Raw genomic sequence first — 23603 nt, 5'->3', positions numbered from 1 at the left:
GTGAACGCAATTTCGGAGTTCCAAGCCTGAGCGTTTGCTTAGGGGTTGTTGTGGATGCACAGACGCGGGGGGAGCTGTGTTAAAGTTGTGTGCTTTTTTTTATTCTCCGTCAGGTTAACGCCCCCAGCCCGTGCTGATGTACTGTTCGCTGCGCGCTGCCCTGCGGTTCGGGGCTGTTTGGGCCTGAGGAGGAAGGCGAACGGCGCCTTGGGCCCGACCCCAGTGGCGCAGAGAACAGAACCCGGCGGGGCCGGCTCCCCGCGCCCCCGAGGCGGGCCCCGCCCCGGCCCGGCCGTGCCACGTGGCAGCGCAGGCGCGGCGGCCGCTTCCTTCGGCGGGGGGAGCGGCAGCGCCGGCCGCCCGAGCCGCCATGAACTTCTTGCGGGGCGTCATGGGCGGCCCTAGCGCCGGCCCGCAGCCCTCGGGAGCCGACACGGTGAGCGGGAGACGCGGCCGGCCTGGGGCAGGGCCGGGCGGCCGCGACAGCCCCGGCCGGGGCCGCCCTGTGGCCGGCGGCTGCGGCGCTGCCGCTGACAGGCCCGGGTGGTGCCCGGTGCCGCTCGCGGCCGGAGCGGGGCAGGAGCCGCTCTGCCGTGCGGCCCGGGCCGTAGGCGGGTGCCGGGAGACTGCCCTGCACCGCCCCGCCTTATCCCGTGTGTGTGTTGTGCCTATTCTTCCAGATTCAGAAGCTCTGTGACCGAGTCGCTTCGTCCACGTTGCTGGATGACCGGAGGGATGCCGTACGTGCTCTCAAGTCTTTATCCAAGGTACGTGGCCAGCTTCCTGAGCAGTAGCGTGAATTTGAAGTAGCTTTGTCAGGTGCTGTTAAAAAGGCTTTGTTTGGTGTTTGGGCTCGACCATTAAGCGTTTGTCTGTTCTCCAAACAGAAATACCGGCTGGAGGTGGGCATCCAGGCCATGGAACACCTGATCCACGTTCTCCAGACAGACCGGTAAGCATCCTGCAGCTGCTCTGCGCTGCTGGCTTGACCCTGCTCTGCTGCTGACACAGCATATGCACACCTGCTGCCCTGTACTGACAGAGCTGGGAGGGAGCTGGGTTTCTGACAACTTCTCTGCCACCTTGACTTGTTATGCTGGTACATGTCCTCAGAGATTGTTTGGAGGTAAAAAGAACAGAATTCCAGGAACCAGGATGAGGGATAGAAAGCGAAGGTACTACCAAAGTATGTCTTAATGCTTCTTAGGGTTATGTTTGCGTTACTCCAGAGAGGTGAGTCCAAACAGATTCTGTTAACTAAATGCACTGCTTGGAATAACCCAGATCAAGCTGTTGTTGGGCAAAAGGTGAGCCAGATAGAATTAAGAGAAAGAGTCAAGTCACCAGGGGTGTGGTTTTGCTCATGTGTGTTAAAAAACGAGTTGGGTTCAGGCAAATGGGGGAGCAGGACTCTGAGGCTGCTTCTAGGGCAGATGGCATGAGTCTGAGTGCTGTGTGTGGACTGGAATTTAATACTTACACAATCCAGTGCTTGGAATGTCTTTGTCATCCGTCCTTGCAATCACTGCTATACTTGACAGTGCCTACATCTTGTACTGTGGAACCTGTTTGCAGTCCTTGGATTTAAGCCTCAAATACTGCACATACTTGATATTTAGGTAGGCAGATGCATGGGGATAGTCATTCAGTGTGGATTTCAACATCAGGCTGGTCAGTTTGTATGAGCCAGTTGTGAGCCTGTGAATACCTAGCTGTGCATCCACTGGAAGGAGGAGCATGTCCTTTGATGGCAGTGCTGAGGAGAATTAGGAAAGCTGCAGTTCAGTGTCTGCAAGGCCTTCTGCCCCAGTTATGGACATAGGATGTGAAACTCTGCTGATGGAGGCCTTTCTTGCCTGGCCAGTTATGCCAGCTAGGAGGAAGGTCTGAGGCTGCTGTCTAGGCAAGTCTCTTTTACTCCTTTTCTGTGGGCTGGCTAGTTAAAATTGAATGTCTGACCTGGTGCAAACAGTGAAAGGGAAGGTTATAGGAGTAGCTGTCATGGATGTGGAGGGAAAGCCCTTAAAGAAACTAGGTTAAGGAGCCTGCTTTCATCCACTTATCTGCTCTGAGGGCAGATTTGAACTTTGAGAGGGGAGGCGGGGCTCTACTGGTCCAGTTGAGAAGGACAAGAACTTGAGGCTTTTCAGTGCTTTTGGGGCTCCAATTGATGCTTTGGAAATTGTGTGCTGGGGTTCTGTGCACATGTTTTGTGACTCAGGCTGCAGTTGAAAAGAAATAATAAATAGTTGGGGTTTTTTTTTGAGTTTTCAGCTGAAGAAATGTTGGTTTAGGGGTATTGCTGGAGTGATTTGCTATTGCATGTTTGGTGGGGCAGCACAGGAGCTGGGCCAGTTTTTGGTTGCTGTGGCTGCTTGGAGACAGAGTTGTAGTCTCTGTGTGTGATCAGTGCAGTGTTACATGTTAGAGTTCCTGGTACTGTTTGCTGTCAGTAATGGTAGAGGTGAGGTTTCCTGGACTCTCTCAATGGAAATCCAGACCAGCTGAACTGATTCAGTGGTTAATAAGTGAGTCACAGGCTCAGCTGTCCCTCAGCTGTCACCTAGTGTGGGAGGCTGCTGGTGTGACAGAGGCTGCTGTTTTGGTGTGTACCCATAGGTCTGATCTTTGAACCTTTCCAATGTCCACCTGAAATACCCTGAAGGTTTCTGCAGAAGGGGAAAATGCTCTTTTCTGCCTGTTTTTTTTTTTTGTTTTGTTTTTGCCCTGCAGCTGCTCAGGAAGAGAGGTGCCTTGGGCTGGAATGTTGCCTTGCACAAAGGCTGCCTCTCATGGATGCCTGGGAAGTCTTGTTTCTTGAATGGTTTTTACTGTACAGTAAGAGCTGGGCAGTTCAGCATTAACAGAATAATCAATGGGATGTCGGATGTGCTGAACAGCAGATGGTGGCAAGGCAATGAACAGCAGAGGTGGGATGCTGCTGTCCTCATTTTGTGCTGTGTTTCAAGCAGAGAAACAAGGCCTGCTTTTAATCATGTGTATGTTAAATGTGCTTTTTCTTTTGGAGATGCTGTCATTTCCCTATCCAGGGATGTTAAAGAACCCACTGAGCTGCAGCCTTGCTTTTCAGCTTTCCAAGGAAGGCTTTCTATGTGTTTTCAGGTGTGGATCTGTTTCATTTCTATGAAAAGGGAACTGTAGACTTTGTGGTAGTGTGTTGAAGAACTAAAATGGTAGTGAAGGGAAAGCATGAGCAGGCTGGAGGTGTGGTCATACCTGCTGGATGAGGCTGCTTCCATGGACTAAAAGGTTAGGTGGTTGTTCAGGCCTCTGCTCTAAACCAGCCTAGCAGCCTCATGAAATGCTCATATATCTCTGCTGTGGAGGCCTTACTTGGAATGCCTTGGAGATTAGTGTGAGTAAGTACTTAGAAGCTGGAGTGAGAGACTTTTTTTCACAGTCTTCTTTTTAGATGCTTGATAAAATCATGAAAATGCTGTGAGGTGTGTCCTTCTGCACTTGGATACACTGTTCTCTGTGGTTTTAGCCTTGATTTTCCCTTTTTTTTAACCAACTGCTTTCATTTTCTTTTGTTTTAAGAGCAAGAAAGCAAGTAGCAGAAATGATGATATAGTTATATTTTGTGGTGTCTTGGTTGTAGCATAGGGTTTAGAGATGGTTCAGCCTTGGTAATGCAGAAGGAACAGGTATTTCCTGAGAGAAGTCTGGGTGTGAGCAGGTGAACTAATGCTTTGGGCTTCCCTGCACTCCCTGGGCATGCTGGAGCTCAAAACCCTATAATAATTAGCTTTAGTGGTTTTGGTGACACAGAGGCTGCCTGTTTGTCAGAATCCACAGCTGCTGCTGCATTCCCTGGAGCTCTGAGGTCTGGCTCTGGTTCTGTCTGACAGTGTAGCAGGGAGGGTTCCACCTGGGAAATGCTGAAGCTTGTCTGCATCTTCACTGGGTGTTCTTCTGGCAAGTTTGAAGTATTCCTAGGGGTTTCTGCTGGAAGAGGAGCAGGCTGGAGGGAGTGACTTGGAAAATTCAAGATGCACCTACAGTGAAGAGTCCTGTGGTCATCTAGTTTCACCAGACTTCTGAGGCTCACCTGAGGGAACTGGTAAAAGGAGCTTGACCCTGTTCAGGGAGCAGATATCTCATGGTTATGTGGTGCTGCAATAAATCTGTGCTGCTTACTTGGCCTAGTGCTGCAAGGGGAACTGCCTGGGCAGAAGAGCAATGTTGTAAGAGCAGATGGAAATAAGTCATTAAAGACAAGTGGTTCTTTCATTTGCAGTTCAGATTCTGAAATAATTGGCTATGCTTTGGACACACTCTACAATGTTATATCCAATGACCTAGAAGAGGAGGAGCAAGGTAAGCCCTTGTAGTAATAGTTGTATTTAACTGTGGCACTGCTTTCCTTGGTGCTTTGTTCAAGTTATCAGCTGTAAAACTGATTTACTAATGCTCACCTAGACCTGCTTTGTTATTGTATATAGCTCTTAGGATAACGCTCAAGATCTTGTATGCAGCTTGCATTAAAGTAACACTGGATCTCTTGCTTATTAATTAAAAAAGACTTTGTTCTCTGAACAGGAGCCAGGTTGGAGTGGGGTAACTTTTTTCTAGTTTGTAAGTCAAGAATCAAGTCTTCTGCTGTTGGGAAAGGACAGTTCTGGCTGTTACTGCCAAATGAGATATTACCATCTCCTGATTTAACAAGGATTTTGAGATGTGACATCTCAGATACTTGCAATAAGGTACCACATATAAGTGTGAAAGCCTTTTTCAACCCTGCTGTCGCAGTGGATAAAAAGAAAGATTCTACTTGTCTTTGTACAGCTGGGCTGTGAAAATCCATGCCACTCCTACCTGTTAGATTTTTTTTGAAGGCCATTAAACTGGTCTCCAAGGCCAATGAATGTTATTTTAAGCCACGTTTCAAATTGTGCTCGGCTTTCTTTTCCATGTTCCTCCAGTTCCCCATCTTGATTAAAAAGTTTTAGAACAAGATCAGGGTTTCATAGCGCTGGTGAGTTCATGTTTGTGGTAGAGGCCTTGATCATGGACTGGAGAAAAGTGTTGGCAGGTTTTTCCAAAGAGCTCAGACTTGTCCAGTTGGAGTTGTGTGTGACAGATGACCAGGGTTGTGAGGGTTATGGAGTGCCTCAGTTTGACCCCTTCCCTAAGAACTGCCCACAGGAGTCCAGCTGCTGTAGGAAGCTGGGATGGCTGCTTTGCAAACCTGAGCTTGTGCTATAATTGGTTGTGCTGTGTGGAAAGCTGTTCAACTGGTAAACCTGTCTCTTGTTTCTTTTTATTTTATCTGCACTGCCAGATGACTCTGAAGGTAAAAGAACCTTTACTTGTACAATTATGGCACTTAGTTTTAGCCCTAGTCACTGCTCCTGCTGGTAACACTTCCTGCTGTTTAAAAAGGACACTGTAGGAGCTTGCACTGGAGTTCAGGGAAGGCATTTGCCTTCTGCTCTATCCTTACTCTTTGGAGCTCAAGTGTGTTTCCAATTTGACTTCTCCTGTGGTTTGGCATGTTGAATGCCAGCAGATCCCCAGAGACTGCAGTGATGGTAAATTCCTGGTAAGGATGTGGAAGGTGTGCAGGCCCAAACTGGTAAGATTCTAAGAGGCCTAAGTTGGTGAACAGAGTTTCTGTTTGCCCTGGAGCTGGACACCAGTGCATCAGCTGCATGGGACCATCCTTCACAGTGTCTCTTTTAAGCAATGCATGTTAAAATATTGACAATATTCACTTCCACCCTAGGTTACCACTAATGCTTTGCATGTTCTCTTTTTGAAACTGATTTTATTTTTTAAACTAAATTCTAGTCTGCTGTGCTGCTTGGTAGTGAGTTGATCTGATCTTACTAGATGGAAGCTGCTGGCTTGATTGGTGATAGCCCTGGGAATGTATAGATTTAAGGAACAATTAGGGGTAGAAGGCTGGTTGCAAGATCTCTGGTGTAAGTGGAAAATAGTTTGCCTTTGCTGTTTAGTTTTTTATTAAACCTACTAGAAGGAATACTTGAACAGAGGAAATGTGATTTGGCCCTTTCATAGAAGAATCCTGAGCTGGAGTAAGGGAAACCAACTACAGCCTGAGAGAGGCCGTGCAAGTTGTGTGTGCTGCTCAGGGGTTGCCTTAGCACTGGAGCTTGTGCAAGGGCAGCAGCTGGCAGCAAAATTCAGACACTTGCTGTTTGCAGTGAGGTTGGGACAAGGATGTTCAGCTCATGGAAAAGTCAAAGTCAAGTATTTTGACTGAATTTTGATGTCAAAATGTTTAGGTTTTCTGGACTCTCTCCTTGGCCTGCATCCAGCTACAGGATGTGCAATCCTTGTGTGATTCCCAGCTGAGTTGCCTTTTAGTCTACAGCAGCAAGTACAGGAACTGAACTTGTGTGGAGTTGTTAACCTTCATTTCTGTAAATGAATGTGTTAGTTCAGGAATGGCCTAGAGTTAATAGCCTCAGCTTCAGGCAGGTCACAGTAGGACTTAGGTCCTGTTAGGTGCTGGGTGCCTGGGCTAGAGCTATTCTTGCTCATGGTCAATCTTCCCTTTTAACCGTTTTTGTAATATATTGTAATTTCTACAGCTAGAAATTTAAAGCAGAGTGGGTTTTGGAGGAGAAAATCCCAAGTCAGAAATTGAATTGCTTTACTGTTTTTCTGTTTCTTTCTATTAAAACCAGCACTTTCCCTTTGAATTAGAATTGCTCCTGCTCAGTTTTTCAGCTTAATTATGTCAACCAGTAGTACCTACATGCCCCTGTTTTGTGGAGCAGTTATGTAAATTGTCACTCAGCCTAGAAAAATAGCAGTGGTATAGAGATGTTGCTTGCATTGGGTTTGTTGATTTTGTGGATACTTTAGCCTTTGTTTTTTGTTCATGCAAGTGATGCATGAAAGAAATCTGTAAGACAACTCATGTGCTAGCCCACTTCTGTGTAACTGCAGGGTGAAGAATGGGATGGCACTCAATTCTGGCACATTTAAAATCAATTCAGATTTCTAGACTGAGAGGCTGTGATGCTTACTTGTGTGACTCTTCTTTTCCCTTCCTGATGTTCAGGTCTTTTTCTATTGCTAAACCCACTAGAGTAAGAAAGATATTTGGGCCAATTAGCTTTAGATATTTATAGTCCTTACCCTTCAATGCTCTTGGTGTGACATGGACTTTGCTTTTGCCTATCAGTGTAGGTACTCATGAAGGGCTGCTGTCTTGGCTTAGTGGAGCTATATGGGGATGTAACTGCTGAGGTTCAAAAGCTGCATTTAGAATAATGTAGGGGTTTTGTTTTGTGAAAAGCTTATTTTGGTGTTTGTTTTGAGAATAATTCAATTAACATTTATAACAGTGACTGAAAATTTTATGGTCACCCATGGCCTTATTTTAGTAAGAATAAAAATCACAGCTGCTGATGTTGTTCTAGTTGTGTTGCAATATGTTGTTTTTTGCTGTTACAGAAGAAAACTCGGCAAAACAAGTGGATGATTTGGGAAGTCAGTTCACAGAGATTTTCATTAAACAGCAAGAAAATGTCACTCTGCTGCTGACTCTGGTGGAGGTGAGTAACTGAGTCATGTTGAGGCTGCTAACGTAGAGAGCCATGGTTTTGTCCTGGTGAAGCTGGTGTCAGGGGTGAGGTGTGCCAGCATCCAGTCAAGGTGGGGCTGGAGGTGAGTCAGGACTGACCTGGATGAACACCACTGGTGCAGCTTTTAAAGCAGGGGGGACATGGAGGAGAATCACAGAACCATTTAGGTTGGAAAATGCCTCCAGGATCATAGAGTCTAACTGCTAACCCAGCATCACTATGTTCACTGCTAAGCTATGTCCCAAACTGCCACACCTGTGATTCCTGAACACTTCCAGGGATGACTCCACTGCTGCTCTGGTCAGTGTTTGGAATGCCCAACCACCTTTTGAAATTTCCTTGAATGGCTAATCTAAATTTGCCCTGGTGCACCTTGTGGCCATGTTCTCTCATACTGTTACTTGAGAAAGGGGTTTAGTTACTTAATTAGAAGGAATAAAAGTTATTGCTCCCCAAACAGCAGTGGTTGTCCCTTGCACAACAACTACTTTTCAGATGATGATTAAAGCATCAGGACGCAGTTATGTCTGAGATGCAGTTCAAGTGGAAAGGATAACTGCTTTCCAGCCGCATGATATTTGACTCATTTTCCACTGGGTTTGTCCTGATGGACTGCTTTTTATTTGGAGCTGTTAAAATTTTTGTTCCCAACCTAGGGATATGACTGCTTGAGAGAGAACTATACAATACTTTTTTTCCCTTTGCTTTGTAGTCCAACTTCAGTAAGAAACATGATATTCTACTTTTCCTGTGTAGAACCCATGTCATGCTTTGAGCAGTATGAAGGAACTGCCAGTGTATCTGAGTTAAATACTGAGGAGTTGGTTACCTCATGTGCTCCTTCCTGTCCTTTCAGGAATTTGATTTCCATGTTCGCTGGCCTGGAGTGAAGCTGCTGACATCTCTGTTAAAGCAGCAGGGGCCTCAAGTGCAGCAGATCATTCTGGTCAGCCCCATGGGTGAGTGCTTGAATCCACTGCTGATTCATTCAGAGCTTGATGCTCAGCAGACATGGCAGAGGCCTGGAGGGGTCTCAAGCAAGGTGTCCTGAAGACTTCAGCCTGGAAAAGCTGCACCCTTGCCTGTGTATATTTAGAAATGGTTCCTTGCAGGTGTGTCCCGCCTGATGGATTTGCTGGCAGACTCCAGGGAGGTGATCCGCAATGATGTGAGTGCAGGGGCTCTGCAGGGCCCTGCCATCCTCTGTCAGTGCCTGAAGAGCTACTGCCCATGGGGGGTGTGCAGTGCTGAGCTGGGGAGTGTGGGGTGTGCCTCTGATCCTGGCTGAGGGTGTGCTGCTGATTCAGCATCCTCCCAGGAGCTGGGACTTGTGAAAAGCAATGAAGTTCTGTTAAAACCCAGGTTTGATTTCTTTTCTCTTCCACCTGTCAAGGGGGTCCTGTTGTTACAGCAGTTGACCAAAAGCAATGCAGCCATACAGAAGATTGTTGCCTTTGAAAATGCCTTTGAGAGGCTTCTGGATATCATAACAGAGGAAGGAAACAGTGATGGAGGTACAGTGGAATCTAAGACTTAGTTTTGATTTTCTGCAACTGTGAGCTGATGTTGCCAGGCTTACCTTAGTGGGTGGTTGGAGCTTGGTCAGTTGGTAAAAGGATCACAATTTACAGACTGGTTGTAACAAAATAAGCGAGACCAGATTGACCAGGTAGTTGGGTTTCAGTGTCTTTTGAAAAGCTGGTGTACTTTTTTAAAACACCAGGTCACTCCTCTGAGGGTGTGTGCAGGAGTTAGTAGCTCTTGCTTGACCTGAGCCTGTGCCTGTATGTGCCTGGAATGGCAGTGTCACATGTGTGTGCTGCATTTGTCACTTACCCAGTTAAGCATCTGCATTCTTCCCACAAGATCCTTGGATGCTTGGAGTGGCTGGAAGTAACAGCTTGCTCAGTTTGTTCAGCTGCAACTTCAGTTTTCTGGTCAGCTTCTTGAGGAGTCAGTCACCTGTTGGGAGGAGAAAAGAATTTTAAAAAGGAGAAAAAAACATTTCAGCACTTGAGGGCTTGGTTTTTTTTACTAGCAATATGTGATGCATTTACTACAGTCTGTTTCAGTTGCATGACAGGTTACTGTTCTATGACCTTTCTGTGGGCTGCAGGAGCAGTTACTGCTTCTCTCCCAGCTGTATTATTCCAGGTATGTTGGCATGGGAGTGTTCAGAAAACCTTTGATTTCAAGCTGCTATTTTTAGGCAGCTAATACTTTTAGGAGACTTGTTATGTAAATTCCTGTGTGCTAAGACTTCTCTGCTTTCCCCCTGCTACTTGTGTTCCTCTGATGGGAGGAGCCTTCATCTGAGTGTAATTTGAAAAAATAAAAAGTAGAAGTTGAAGATGGTAGCCAGTAATCGTAGAGAATGAATATGTGAGCCTGAAGGAGGTGCTGCCTTGGAATCACAATGGAGTTCAGGAAGAACTTTGAGTACATTTCATAGGGGCAGTGTAGCCTGATTCTAGAACAGGTGAACTTGGGGACACACAATGATGGTGAGGTTTTGTTGGCAGTTGTTCCCATTTACCCACTTAACTGATATGAGCTGTACTTGGGGAAGAAAACAGGTATGGGTTCACAAGGTTCCTAGTTATTGATCTAAGCCTAATGTGTGTTAAGACTGAAGAGTTCAGAAATGTGTGCTCTGTTCTGTCTAGAGCACTCCCAGTGTATGGACAAGCTAATTTGTTTCCATGTGGTGTATTTTGATTCACCATGTGATACTTTGTCTCCTCAGGCATTGTAGTAGAAGACTGTCTCCTCCTGTTGCAAAACTTGTTGAAGAACAATAATTCCAATCAGAATTTCTTCAAGGAAGGTTCCTACATCCAGCGTATGAAGCCCTGGTTTGAGGTTGGAGATGACAACTGTGGGTGGTCTGCACAGAAAGTCACTAATCTTCACCTGATGCTGCAGGTAAGGTGCTGTTACAGCTCCTAATTACCACTGTCAGCTCTTGTGCAGTGCAAAGTGTCATGTCTCAACTGTGAGATCCAGGTGTTCAGCTCAGAGTTAGCCACCAGTGCTCTGGAGCTGTGCTGCTTTCAGCACAAGCCCTGTCACAGGTGAGTGTGTGATGGCTGGCATGTTGCATAACTTGATGTCACCTGCGATGTAACAGATTTAAACTAAGAACATAATTAGGGATGTTCTATGTAAAGAATTCCCTGGTATAAAACTGAAAGCCAAGCAGCCATAGGTAGCAATGAGATAAACATTCTGTTCATTGTCTCCAGTGTCCATTTTTAGAAGCAATTCTGTTTGACAGTGAAACCCCAAAATGAGTTAGGTTTTGCCTTCAGAAGGTGCCAGGCTCTGTTTACATGGCCCTGACATGTTTCCTCCTCTGCAGCTGGTGCGGGTCCTGGTGTCCCCCACGAACCCTCCTGGTGCCACCAGCAGCTGTCAGAAGGCCATGTTCCACTGTGGGCTCCTGCAGCAGCTCTGCACCATCCTCATGGCCACTGGTGTTCCTGCTGACATCCTCACAGAAGTAAGGGGGCAGTGCTGGAGGGGAGGGAGGGACCAGGTGGGTGCTGCAGGGATCAGCAGCTGCTGCAGAGGCTCACTCAGTATTTGCTAAGCACCTCTTTCATATGCCAGAGGTGTCAGCTTCCTTTGTGGGCAGCCTAAATGTGAAGAGTCATTTATGTTGAATTTCTGGTGTCCTGCAACCAGGAAGGATTTGGATTTGCTTTTTTTTTCCTTTAGATTTCAGCATTTCCCAGAGCAGCTGAATTGATGAATGAGTTTTCCTGGTTTGGGGGTGGGTTTATTGCTGTTTTAATTTTTTGGGAGAGTCTACAGATATTCTAATTTGATAGGTTACCAGTGATGAGGGGTTTTAGCTTCTAGAAAGCCCTGCTAGCAATGTAGGGTGAGGGATTTTTCCCTTGATAAAATCATGTGCTTGGATTGAGCGTGGACTCCTCTATTACAGTTGATAATTTCTTAAAAGGTTTCAGCTTTTCACTTGTTAGAGATGTGCAGTTTAGCTGTTATTTTGCTGTCATAGAAAAACTGATCTGGCATACAAAATTAAGCTGGAGGTGACTGAGCTTTGTGTCCCTTAAGCCTTGCTCAGCATCTTTTACAGCTATTAAATGCCTTGATTTTGTGCACACTGGTTTTACTTAAGTCTCTTAGCTGAGACTTTGTATGTGCTTTTCAGTACTGAACTGTCAGGGTAAACTGGAGTAGTGTTGAAAACTCTAGGTGGTAGACCATGGCTCAAATTTAAACATGAATTTAACTTTCTTCTCTGCCCTTTCCCCCAGACCATTAATACTGTGTCAGAGGTCATCCGAGGATGCCAGACAAATCAAGACTACTTTGCCTCTGTAAATGCACCTTCTAATCCACCAAGGTAGAGGAAGAAAAGTGTTTTAACTCTGTTAGGGGATAAGGTATTGGTATGGGAATCCGAAAGATTTATTTAATTCCGCACTTGGAATTACAATCTGGAGTAACAGCTTCAAGTTCATATAGTGTGTGTTGGCTACAGCATTAAGGTGTCGGGTGTGTTTGCAGAGAGATGAGGCCTACAACTGGTGTTGTGTGGCACCTGAAAAACAAATGAACAATGACTGAAAAATCCTTCATCAGGATGAGCTGCTGTTGCTGTCAGCCAGAGGACAGTCCAAAGAGGGCTTAGAGGCAAGGGAAATGAATAATCCATCTCTTATTTTGTGTATAAATAACTGAAAAACTTTTAACACCTTGGGTTTTAATACCCTTGTTTGAAATAGTAATAGGTGCAGTGGTAGGCCACAGTAGCTTTCCTTATCCATTAAGTAGATCTGTATTATGTACCTGCAGCTGTTTTCATTATCAGTGCAGTTCTCAGCTTTTCCTTGCTGTCCCACAGGCCTGCCATAGTAGTGCTGCTGATGTCCATGGTGAACGAGAGGCAGCCCTTCGTGCTGCGCTGTGCTGTTCTCTACTGCTTCCAGTGCTTTCTGTACAAAAACCAAAAAGGACAAGGAGAAATCGTCTCCACGCTCCTGCCATCCACTATTGACGGTAGGCCAGGGCACCATCTCTGCATGGGGTTCTGAGCTAGCACCTGTTCATTCACCACCGGGTGTTTCTTGAGGGTTTATTTATCTGCTGTTCAGTGACTGGTCTGGGCGGGGTGACTTGGCTTAGATTTGTCTAAAAAGTCACTAGTTAGGTTTTTCTGTGTTTTAGCTGTGCTGCCAGAAATATTTTCTGTGGCTTGTGTTAACCCCCCTTGTTCCTCTTGGCCGCTCTGGTAGCTACAGGTAACTCGGTGTCGGCGGGCCAGCTGCTGTGCGGGGGCCTCTTCTCCACGGACTCGCTGTCCAACTGGTGCGCGGCTGTGGCGCTGGCCCACGCCCTGCAGGAGAACGGCACGCTCAAGGAGCAGCTGCTGCGCGTGCAGCTGGCCACCAGCATTGGCAACCCACCCGTGTCGCTGCTGCAGCAGTGCACCAACATCCTCTCACAGGTACTGCACCGCTGCCTGCTGCGGCTTGGGGACAGGCACAGGGGTGCTCGTGGGCAGAGCATGGCATGGCAGGCACACAGCTAGCAGCAAATCTTCCTTTTCCATCACATTACTCCTTGATGCTGCCTGTTCTCAGGTGGTGCCAAAGCATCCAGGTCTTAGCCTTGTCCTTGAAACCAAGTTTAACTGGCGGAATCCCCACTCATGTTTTTTGCTGAAGTAGTGCCTGTTTGGTGTTTAACCTGAACCTGCTAATTTGAAACATCATGAAAAAAACAGGCTGTCATGTATTGATGGTTGGCTTTGCTATACAAAGATAAAACTTTCCTGAGCATGTTCAGTGTGTTAATACCTGGCTTGGGAAATGTTAAGTGAGTGAAGTTCACCTCCTGGCCTGTGCCTCCTTGTGACATTAACCTGTGTTAGAACCACTCAGGGAGAAAACCAGCTCCCTACTAGCAGGCTAACTCTGGTGGCAATTAGACTTTGCAAGTGAAAATAACACTGGAGTTTTGAACTTGGTCCTATGACTTTTCTCCTGCTGTAGCTAAAAATAGCCAGTATTCATTTTTATCCTGTTCCTGGAATTTCTGTAAGATAAATTTGAGTCAGCTTGTGATTCTTCAGCACTACATGACAAAAGGGACTCAGGTATGGGGGGATGTGTCTGCACTGGAAGGTTCTCAAGTAATCTGTGTGTAACTTGCAGGGTGATAAGATCGACAGACGGGTATGTATTTTTTGGCACAGCTTGTGTGTTTTCCTGCCAAAAGCAGGCCTTTCCCTCTTGTCTGGGGTCTGCTGGGGAGAATTTCTTTAACTGCTTTTTGATGTGTTTCCACTTACAGCTTTGTGTTGCAGTGGTTTGGGTTTTCCCTGGCATAACAAACTCTTGGTGCCTCCAGGGGAATCTCTGGGGGTGCTCCCAAAACTATGGGATGTGTACTTGGGCAGCACTGGTGCTTTCTTTCCTGGGGGTCACACTAATGGACCATCTGTTCACATAATAGGTGGGGTTCCTTCTAAGGAAAACTAAAACAGTTAGAAACAGTGTTTCCTGAAGGGCCTGTAGCAAACAAGGGTACCATCAGAAGTGGCATATGCTGCTGATGTCCTGATGCTGGAGCAAAAACCATTTAGGCTGCCTAATTGTGAATAGCAGGGATCTTGTTATGAGCATGTGATCCCTGCAGAGCTGTTTGGTTTCCAGGCTGTTAATTAAAACACAGCTGAGTTAGTTATTGGCAACACAAAAAGCAAGTATTTCTGCTGTGGAAATGTTATTTTACCCTGCTGATCACAGGTCAGTGTTATTACCAGCTCTGAACTGTGGAACAGCAACCATGGGGGGTTGTCATCTGTCAGAGTAGGTGTTATTCTCATGTTATGTCTAGAACACAGCTGGTTTTTAGAGAGGATGTTTTGGGCTCTGTGAAAATCCTTAGCAGAGCACATCAGTTTGACCTCTGAACAGCAGGCAGGCTGTAGAATAAATGTGGTTTGCAGCTGCTTCCAGCATATGGGTGTGCTGAAGTGCTGGGCTGCGGAAACAAAGCTCCATGTTTCTCAAGAGGGAAGGGCCACAGGTAGCAAGGCTGGAGAAGGTTGAGGTACAGCCATGTGCCATAGGGCCACTGCCAGTTACATGGGTTATTCCCAGTGTGCATGGGCTGGCAAATCCTGCTGGGACAGCTAGAGCCAGTGTGTATAAGTGGGGGAGGGAACACTTTTTTTTCCTTGGTTGCCATCTGAATGTTGACTGTTGGAAGAGATGGGTGCTTGTCTGAGCTCAGCTGGGCCCAAATACCTGCAGCTGAGACACAATTGGTAACAGCTGATTTGGAGATGAAAACTAATTTTATCTGTCTAGGATAAATAAAAGGCTGCAGTTAGCATTTGCTGTGCTGGCTTAATGTACATATAGTCTGAACCAAAGGCCATTACAGGACTATTGTTCTTGTATTCAAAGTAATACTAGGAACACCTGGCAGTTTTAAAATCAGCAGGCTAGGTCTTGATGCGTCTTCCAGGGAATCCTTGTGTGACTAAATGTACACCTTGTTCCTTCATGTCACCCTTGTATTAAAAATGCAAAACTAACAGGTTATGGTTTTATATTGGTGCTGATTTGCATTGAGTAATATTTCACACCTGTGTGGCTTGCTGGTTTGCTCTGAGAACAGTTCAATGTGACTGGTTTGATCCTTGTTTTACCCAAGCATTAAAGCTGTTCAGTATAATTAACAAACAGGTGTTTAGAAAGACATGACTTGCAGTTTATGAAAAAATAAGGTGGAAGTAGGTGAGTTCTGATCCAATACAGCTTGGGTTTGTATTTTAGTCCTCTCTGTGGAAAGGTAATGATGGGGGTGTTTATTCTTCACAGGGCAGCAAAGTACAGACCAGAGTTGGACTGCTGATGTTGCTTTGTACGTGGCTGAGCAACTGCTCCATTGCTGTCACCCACTTCCTTCACAACCCAGCCAATGTGCCTTTTGTATCCTTTGGCCTGCTGGCCAGAACCCCTGCTTAGCCAGAGCTGGGTTATTCATGGTCAGCTTAAAGGTTTGTCCAGGTCACTCTGTGGGGGTTCTGCAAAAGAGAAAATGCCCTGGGCCAAGCGACCAATCAGCCTTTAGCTGCCAGTGCTCTGTGTACACTGACTTGTGTGTAAGATGCACATACCAAAGTAGTGTGGAAAACAGTCTCAGTCTGCCAGCTAAATGAGCTCTCAGTGCAACAAGCCTGTTGGTGTTGTTAGTGTGAATTAAACTTACACTCAAGAGGCAAGGAGAATGCTTTGTACTTCCATTAACTTGCCTGCTTACTTTTCAGGTAAAAACTAGTCAAGTGCATGAGCACATAAGGCTAAACTGCCACCTTTATCTACACTGCAGGTGTGCTCTGGAACAAGTAAATCTCTCAGGTTAAACAGACAGCTACTGAGAAATTTATGGGAAACCACTGATCACCGGAGTCCTTCAAAAGAGGAGTTAACTTTGTAAGGGTTTTGTCAGCTCTTTTGTCTTGCTTCCTAACAAAGCTTGGGTTGGTGTGTAAATAAAAGGGTGTGTGTACAGGGAGAAGTGTTACATGTGTTGTGATTATGAACTATCTCCAATATCCTTATCAAGAGTTCCAGCTCACAGGGCAGATAGCTGAAAACCTTGGGGAAGAGGAGCAGCTTGTCCAAGGCCTGTGTGCGCTGTTGCTTGGCATTTCCATCTACTACAATGACAATTCCCTTGAGAATTACAGGAAGTAAGTATGATGGAGAAGTAACAGGACTGCAGGGAAAGGTTCTGTGAAAGGCAGATGGTGGTTCAAGAGGCTTTGAAGGCTGACAGCAGGGGGATTAAGACTTGAGACAGATAATGAGTTCTTTGCAGAACCCACCTTGATACAATGATGGGTTCTTGTCTTGTTGTTGCACTGGCATTGATTTGTCTGTTCCTTGTAGAGAGAAACTGAAGCAGCTGATTGAGAAGAGGATTGGCAGGGAGAACTTCATTGAGAAGCTTGGCTTCATTAGCAAGCATGAACTTTATTCCAGAGCTGCTCAGAAACCACAGCCTAGTTTCTCTAGTCCAGACCACATGATGTTTGACCATGAATTTACAAAGCTGGTGAAAGAATTGGAAGGTGAGATGTTATCATGTACTGATGGATGAGCTACCCAACATATGTTGTGTTACTCCTGAAAGTAGTGCGATAACAACAGAGGTTATGGTAATAGCTGTAAGTAATCATATAACCAAGTTGCAGTTAAAGTGTTAAGTGAAAATAACTGGATTACCTGCTATTCTTCAGTGAAATGATGATCAATAGATTTTGTGAGTTAGCACACTGGCCTAGAGGTGTTGACCTGTGCTCACACAGAAACTAAAGTACTGAGCACATTCCATGGTCGTAGGAGCTTCATTTGTTGAAGTACATAAGTACATGCTGTTTCTAATCGATAAATTAAATAAATGCTGAAATTCTTGGCTTGTTAGGAAATGGACACTTGCTTTAGTGTGTGCTGCACGATTGTCATCAATCTAATATCTCACTTGTGTCCTGTTTATTAATATTGCTCTAAACTTAAATCAGTCTAGAGAAAGAAAAATCCTTAAAGCAGCAATGGTCAAGATGGATTTGCCCAAGCAGTTTCATCTGCATGTTGCTCTTGCAGACTAAGTCTTTAACTTATTTGCAGAATGATTTGGGCTGCAGCTGTAGTGGAGCCCTAGTGCAAGTAGAACACAGCTTTTTTTCTTAGTAATTACTCAAAACACCCATTTACTTATCTGGGACAGAGAAAAGCAGTAAATGTGCGCACTGCAATAAAGTCACCATTTCTGTTAAGCCTTTGTGACAATCCCTGTTTCAATGTGCAGGCTGAGTTTGTAATGCAGTGACCTCAAACTGTGAGACTGTTTTGAGGACAAAGATGTGAACTGAGCTCTAGCTGAAAGAAACTGTTTTTGACAGGTGTCATAAGTAAAGCAATTTACAAGTCCAGTGAGGAAGATAAAAAGGAAGAGGAGGTCAAGAAGACATTGGAACAGCATGACAACATTGTGACTCACTACAAAAAAGTCATTAGAGAGCAGGTAAGAGGGAGCACAGACACGTGCCTCTAAAAGTTGTTGGTTTTGTCTTCTGGAGGCACTGCAGTGCACTCCAATCCCCCTTGTTCCAAAACAAGTAACAGGGATTCTAGCAATACAGAAATGCTTCTAACAACACTTGTCAAGTTTCAGCTGAAATGTCAGTGTTTGGAACACTGGTTAAGGTCCTTTTTTTTTCCCTTGCACCACATGCTCTTACCTGTGTTGGGGTGTTTTCATTTCAAATGAGGAATTGGAGAACTTGCAGCTCTTCAGAGATGCAATTTGACTTCTGGGCTCTTACTTGGACAGATGAAATGGGGCTGAATGAAAAAATGGTTTGTTAGTGAAGTTTGGCTATACCTGCTGGGACTGGACTCTCAAAACCATTTTCCAGGGGTAGTTAACTTGTGTGGTTGCTGCAGCTTGGATGAGAAGTAGAGGAACAAAGCTAATTAATTTAAACTGCAAATGGGAAACTGAAGCAGGTGCTCTATGTTCAGAGATCAGAGCATGGAGTACATGAGGCATCAATGATGCTTTGGAACTACCAGAGGCTTTACTGAACACGTCATGTGTGTAGTTACCATGATTTCTTTTAAGACTCCTGAAGTAGTAGACAAAAAAAAAAAATGCAGGCTTTGGTATGCTAGATAAAAATTACAATCAGCCACCTTCCCACCTCTCCATTTTTCCTTCTGTTATTGGCGTGACAGGCTGCTGCTGTCTTTGCCAGATGTTTTTTCTAGCATAGTTAGCTAGGTTTGCAGGGGGCTTTGCTGGGCAGTACTGAGTGGTGGAGCTCAGGTTTTGGTGCTTTCCTTCCCCTTCCTGACAGAATTGTATTCAAGAGTTAGTAGTATAACTATATATATGATTACTGTATGTATCTAGTATGGTGCCTCTTTTCTTTCACAGGACCAGGAGCTTGAAGAACTAAAGCAGCGAATCAGCACTTTAACATCTCAGAATGAACAGCTCCAGGCTACAGTCACACAGCAAGTGTCCCAGATCCAACAGCATAAGGACCAGTACAATCTCCTCAAAGTACAGCTAGGTGGGCTGTATGAGTGACAATATAAAATCATGCTTGTGCAGAGCTGTGGCTTCTGGCCAACTGCAGCAGAGCTCCAGCAGGGACAGCCTTGCAGGTGTATGAACTGACCCTTGCTGTGAGAACTGCTGGCTGCCAGGGAGCTGCTGGGAGAGGCTGCCTCTGCCTCGGGGCAAGTCAATCCAAAGCAGTTACTGCCTGTCCAGGTTCAGAATATGACCAGATGGGCCCTGGAGTGGGCTCAAGTTTGGGTCTGGAATGCAGGCATGAGCTGGGGAGGATGGTCTGGCTGATGTGCAAGATGAAGCCTGTTACTGTCACTAGAGAAATTGCTAATTTAGTGTGTAAATCAGGGCAGTATGTGCTCCTTATCCCAGGGTCAAAATGCCTTATAAGGCATGACATGATTAAAAATACCCAAACTGCCTTCATCATTACTTAGGATTAAAAACTTGTAAGGAATCAATTACATTCAGAGTTTGTCCATGCCATTATTTTTGATGAACAGAATGGCTGAAGCAGCAAGGTGACACACATACCTGAAGGAATGTCAAGAAGGGCTTGTGGGGCAGGAGCAGGATGGGTAGTAACAACTACTTTGATTCGTCTCCTGGAAACTAAGTTATGGAACTGCTTGTTTGACCTTGGTTGTAACCTCTTGCTGTTTAGGAAAGGACACCCAGCATCATAATTCCCATGGTGACACATTGCAGATGAATGGCATTCAGACAGAAGAAGTGAGCAAGTTGAAAGAGGAACTGGAAGAGTGGAAAAACAAGCATGAGCTGCTGCAAGGGCAGTTAAAGGAAAAGGATTCTGTGATAGAAAAATTGGTAAGTGCTGTATTTGCACTGGTGAGAGCTCCTTCTGCACTCACCTCAGAGGACACAACCAGCTGCTCTCAGTAGAGAGCTTTGGTGTGCATTGCTCAGCCTGCTTGTATCTCCTCTGCTGGGAGTTTGGTAATACAAAAACAGCTATGACTTTTTTGCCAACACGACTACATTTAGAATTCTAGTACTAAAGCTGATTTTTTTCCCCATTTTTCTTTCAGAATTCTTCCCAGCTGGAGATGGGAGCTACAGAGCAGTCTTTACAGACCAGCAGATTTGGTGGCTTGGAGCACAGCAATGAGCTACAGAAGGTGAACCTGTGGTATTTCAGTGCAGCTGAACAGGGGTGGCTTGGGTTGGGAAGAGAGCTCTAGTCTTCAGGGAAGAGCATTGATTCCTTAATGTGTTGCTGTTTTTCATCAGACATCTTTGTGATGATCGTAATCTTGAAGCATCAAGTTTATGCATCTAAAAATTAATTGGTTGTTTTCACTAAGCAGGTTTGAGCCAGCAGAAGACACTTGCACTGATTTGCAAAATGGTTTTAACCAGTACAGAATGTATGTTTAAATGTTGATATGAGGATTTGCAGGTATTAGATGTACAGCACAGAATAAAGAACTGGGCCTTCAGTTCTTTAAGGTTAGCTCAAGAAATACCTGTTGGAGTTCCTCTGTTTGGAGAACTAGTGGTGCCTGGATTACCCAGTCACCATGGGTTTGTGCACTGAGAGGGGCAGTGCAGAGGACACCAGTGGCAGTGCAAGTGGTTTGAAACACCTTTATAGAAGTGACTGAGGCTCACACAGTGCCTTGCTGGCCATTCCACAGAAGAGGGGCTGGAAAAGCAGGGTGGACAGTACTGTGTGTTGCTGTCCAGCCTTGTCAATTAAGGGAAGAGCTGTTGTGGTCTCACTGAGGCACCTTTCCTGTTACATTTCCTGGTACGAAGCAGTTAGTCTGGGAGCATTTCACCTCAGGAAAATTTCATGTGAATATGTTGTTTTATCAAATTAACTGAGAAGTTTTGTCTCTGTTTCCCAAAGGAGTTAGAAATGCTCAGGAGTCAGATACAGCTACAGGCTGCAGAAATATCCAAGCTTCAGATGGAGAATCAAAAGCTACAAGTGATGGTACTGGTGAATTAGTTCTTTGTTCTGTCTATGGGAACTAAATCTTCAAGACTTGCCTTCCTGCTACTGTCTGTAGCTACTTTCCTAAACTAAGCTCCTTTTAAGTGCACACATCAGCATGTGATTTCAACAGGGTTTCAAATTATGAGTTACCCAGACAAATCCTTCATGAGCATAGAGGGGACTTGTAGTTAAGTTAGTTCTCTCTGATGGCACTGGTCCTTGGCATTTTTAAACAATTATAAACTACTGTCTGGTACAAGGTTAAGCTCTAATTAAAGTAATAGCCTTTGTGAGACACAACTGTGATACCATACACATGAGAGAGATCATTATTCTTACAAGCAGTTGAGGATAGTAATATGAAGGTTGATGTCTAGTTGAAGGGCAAATGATAGGGACGTCTGTCTGTGCAGGCCTCCAAATGCTGCAGAGGTTTTTTGGCTGTGGACTGAACTGATGAGGCAGTAAAGCCTTGTGGCTATGTAAATTTCACTGCCTTCAAAACTAATAAACTGCTTTAGAAAGGGAGTGTTGGGCTGCAGAGCCTGAACAAGTTGTCTGAAAATGTTCCACAGCATAGCTAACAGCTAAATCCTGCTGCAGGAAGAGGGGCCCACAAGCAGCTGACAAACAAGTGTTCAATGTACACAGGGTCCGGGAGAGGCAGACTCAGCTGCTGGGAGGGAAGATGCCATTGCTCACGTGCTGCCCATGTGTGATGGTGCCTTTGGAGGCAGAGGTGTGTCCTGGTCTCCCTCCAGCTGTCAGGCCACCTCATGGCCATCCTACATGCTACTGCTCCCTTCCTTAGAGGACTGGCTTAAGTGTGCTCCAACTGGGAAGCATTGGTCTCAAATTTGTGCCATGTGGCAGTTGTAGCTGACAGGCAGCTGCCACATTTTTGAAATGACTTTGTGTAGGGCTGACTGAGATGAAACTGTTGCTATTTTTAGTAGCCTTATACAAAGAATTGCAACTTCAGCCTAATAAATTGAATGTTTAGCCTAATAAAAAGACTTCTGCGGCACTTGAATACTATCAGAGCAAAGGTGGATTGCCTGTAATAGGATCTGCCTAGGAAAAAAACTCCAAGTCTTTCAAGTGCAGCTGCTAGGAAATAAAGGTTTTGCGTTGTCTTCTTGTTGGTGTGTACATGTGTGTATGAGTCTGAGACCCGAGAAAGCACAGATCTGTTTGCTGATGCCTTGCAGCATGGGGTGTATGTCATCACCATACCTTGGCTATGCTGTAAAAAGAGAACATGCTTCTAAGAAACTGACTCTGTAATGTCCCAGCTTGCTGTCTTAGTATGTGCAACACTGAGGGGGAATTCCTTGTCCACAGAACACAGCTGCAGATCCCATGTTAGGAGACAGTGGTGCACCAGCAGCCACAAGCTCAGAACTGGAGGCACGATTGGAGCAAGAAATCAAAGAGCTGAAGGTGGGTAATGGGTGAGCACCAAACCCAGCCATTGGATACTCAGCCTTGCATTAGGAGGCCTACTGCAGTAGCCAGGGCTGGGGCAAGTAGCATGTAGGTTTGTTTCATCAGCATCCTCAGGCTCTGGAAGGGAAGCTGGATGTCTCCTGCCTTTTTCACATGGGAAATCCAAATTTGTCTGTCTTTAAGGCCTTGATAAGGATAGTCTAGGGTGTAGCTTTACTGTGGCACAGACAGTCCAGTAACCACTGTTAATATTTGTTTCTGCTTTATCCAAGCTATAGTAGTTTGTGTAAGGATGTGTGTGTGGGAACAAGGCCACAGGAACCAATGGTCAGCTGGAGCTGCTGAAGGTTGTGTACATGATGTGTTTGAAGGATACAGGGCTTCAGCTTTACCTGTGCTTGTGTTGTAATGTGCTGTGGGATTTCCCCTGTTGCCAGAGTCAAGTCAAGGCCCTTTCTGAGGAGAAGGAATCACTGAAGCAGCAGCTGGACTCATCCACTAGCACAGTTGCTATATTGCAAGACAAGAACAGTAGGCTGGAGCGAGAAGTTGCAGAATCCAAGAAAGAACAGGATGATCTCCTGGTGCTGCTGGCTGACCAGGATCAGAAAATATCTGCACAGAAGATGAAACTGAAGGACTTTGGTGTAGCGGTAAGCCAAGAAATGAATCTGGGAAGTTCTTGGGTCTGAGACAGGCCTGGGCATGGTAATACTCAATCCACAAAGTCTGGGGAGGCTCTTTCTATAGAGGGAAGTTAAATCCATCAGTTACTTTATCAACTACTACTGGCAGGCATCAGAGAAAGCTGACCACTGCCTGTTGTCCCTGGTGGTCAGCCACTTCTTTTTTCAGCAGAAATAAAGAACTATGGACATGGTAAGATGGCAGTTGCATTTAATAAGCATTAATTGATGTGGCATTGTTGGTTTAGGTTATCTTTAAGCTTACTTGCACTCAGCATTTGTCTTGCCTTCAATAGGTTGGATCAGAATAAGGGGTATTGCTGCTCACAATACATCTTGTATTTCAGGTTGAAGATGAAGATGATACTGAATCTGGAGATCAGGGGGATGAAGATGAGGATGGAGATGAAGACGAACAAGATGAGAATGCTGCTGTGAGTTACCAAGAAAACTAGATTGCATTGTTTTTGGGAGAAATCTATTACTGGTGTACAAAGGAAAACATCTGCTTATGGGAAGCAGATGGGGAAATGACAACTATGGGCCTAGTTCTAAGTTACTCAAGTGTTGGAAAATCCTTTGTACTAGGTAAAGCAAATAGAAATCACAGTTTCAGTTCTACATGAATACCCCAGGTTGTACTTGTTTAGAAGTTGCTTCACACACTGTTTCAAGCAGGGAATGACAATGTTGCTGCCTTGGTTCATTGTCATTGACGGTTCTGTGCATTTGTCTATGGTTTTAACTTCCTTCAGCTCTTAACATAATTAAATACAAAAGTATTTGGTTTAA

General features: G+C 45.3%; 1 protein-coding gene across 3 annotated transcripts; it reads left to right on the top strand.

The window, feature by feature from the left end:
• Nucleotides 1-331: 331 nt before the first annotated feature.
• Nucleotides 332-23603, top strand: USO1 (USO1 vesicle transport factor). 3 transcript variants are annotated; one of them, XM_066549293.1, is made up of 25 exons: nt 332-436; nt 681-767; nt 888-952; nt 4262-4341; nt 5306-5317; nt 7453-7553; nt 8440-8542; nt 8696-8751; nt 8977-9097; nt 10330-10508; nt 10945-11085; nt 11870-11958; nt 12460-12614; nt 12851-13062; nt 15449-15559; nt 16205-16323; nt 16523-16704; nt 17536-17657; nt 18573-18711; nt 19378-19541; nt 19763-19852; nt 20587-20673; nt 22021-22119; nt 22563-22778; nt 23159-23603. In XM_066549293.1, exons 1-25 carry the CDS (start codon nt 371-373, stop codon nt 23264-23266), a joined length of 2904 nt encoding a protein of 967 aa, XP_066405390.1. In that variant the 5' UTR covers nt 332-370; the 3' UTR covers nt 23267-23603. The 3 variants fall into 3 exon arrangements, with proteins under 3 accessions (XP_066405390.1, XP_066405392.1, XP_066405391.1); XM_066549295.1 differs by lacking the exon at nt 5306-5317 and having other exon boundaries at nt 12857-13062; XM_066549294.1 differs by lacking the exon at nt 5306-5317.

This window comes from Molothrus aeneus, chromosome 4, assembly GCF_037042795.1.
Source record: "Molothrus aeneus isolate 106 chromosome 4, BPBGC_Maene_1.0, whole genome shotgun sequence".
Lineage (NCBI taxonomy): Eukaryota > Metazoa > Chordata > Aves > Passeriformes > Icteridae > Molothrus > Molothrus aeneus.
This window is presented reverse-complemented; position numbering and strand designations above follow the sequence as displayed.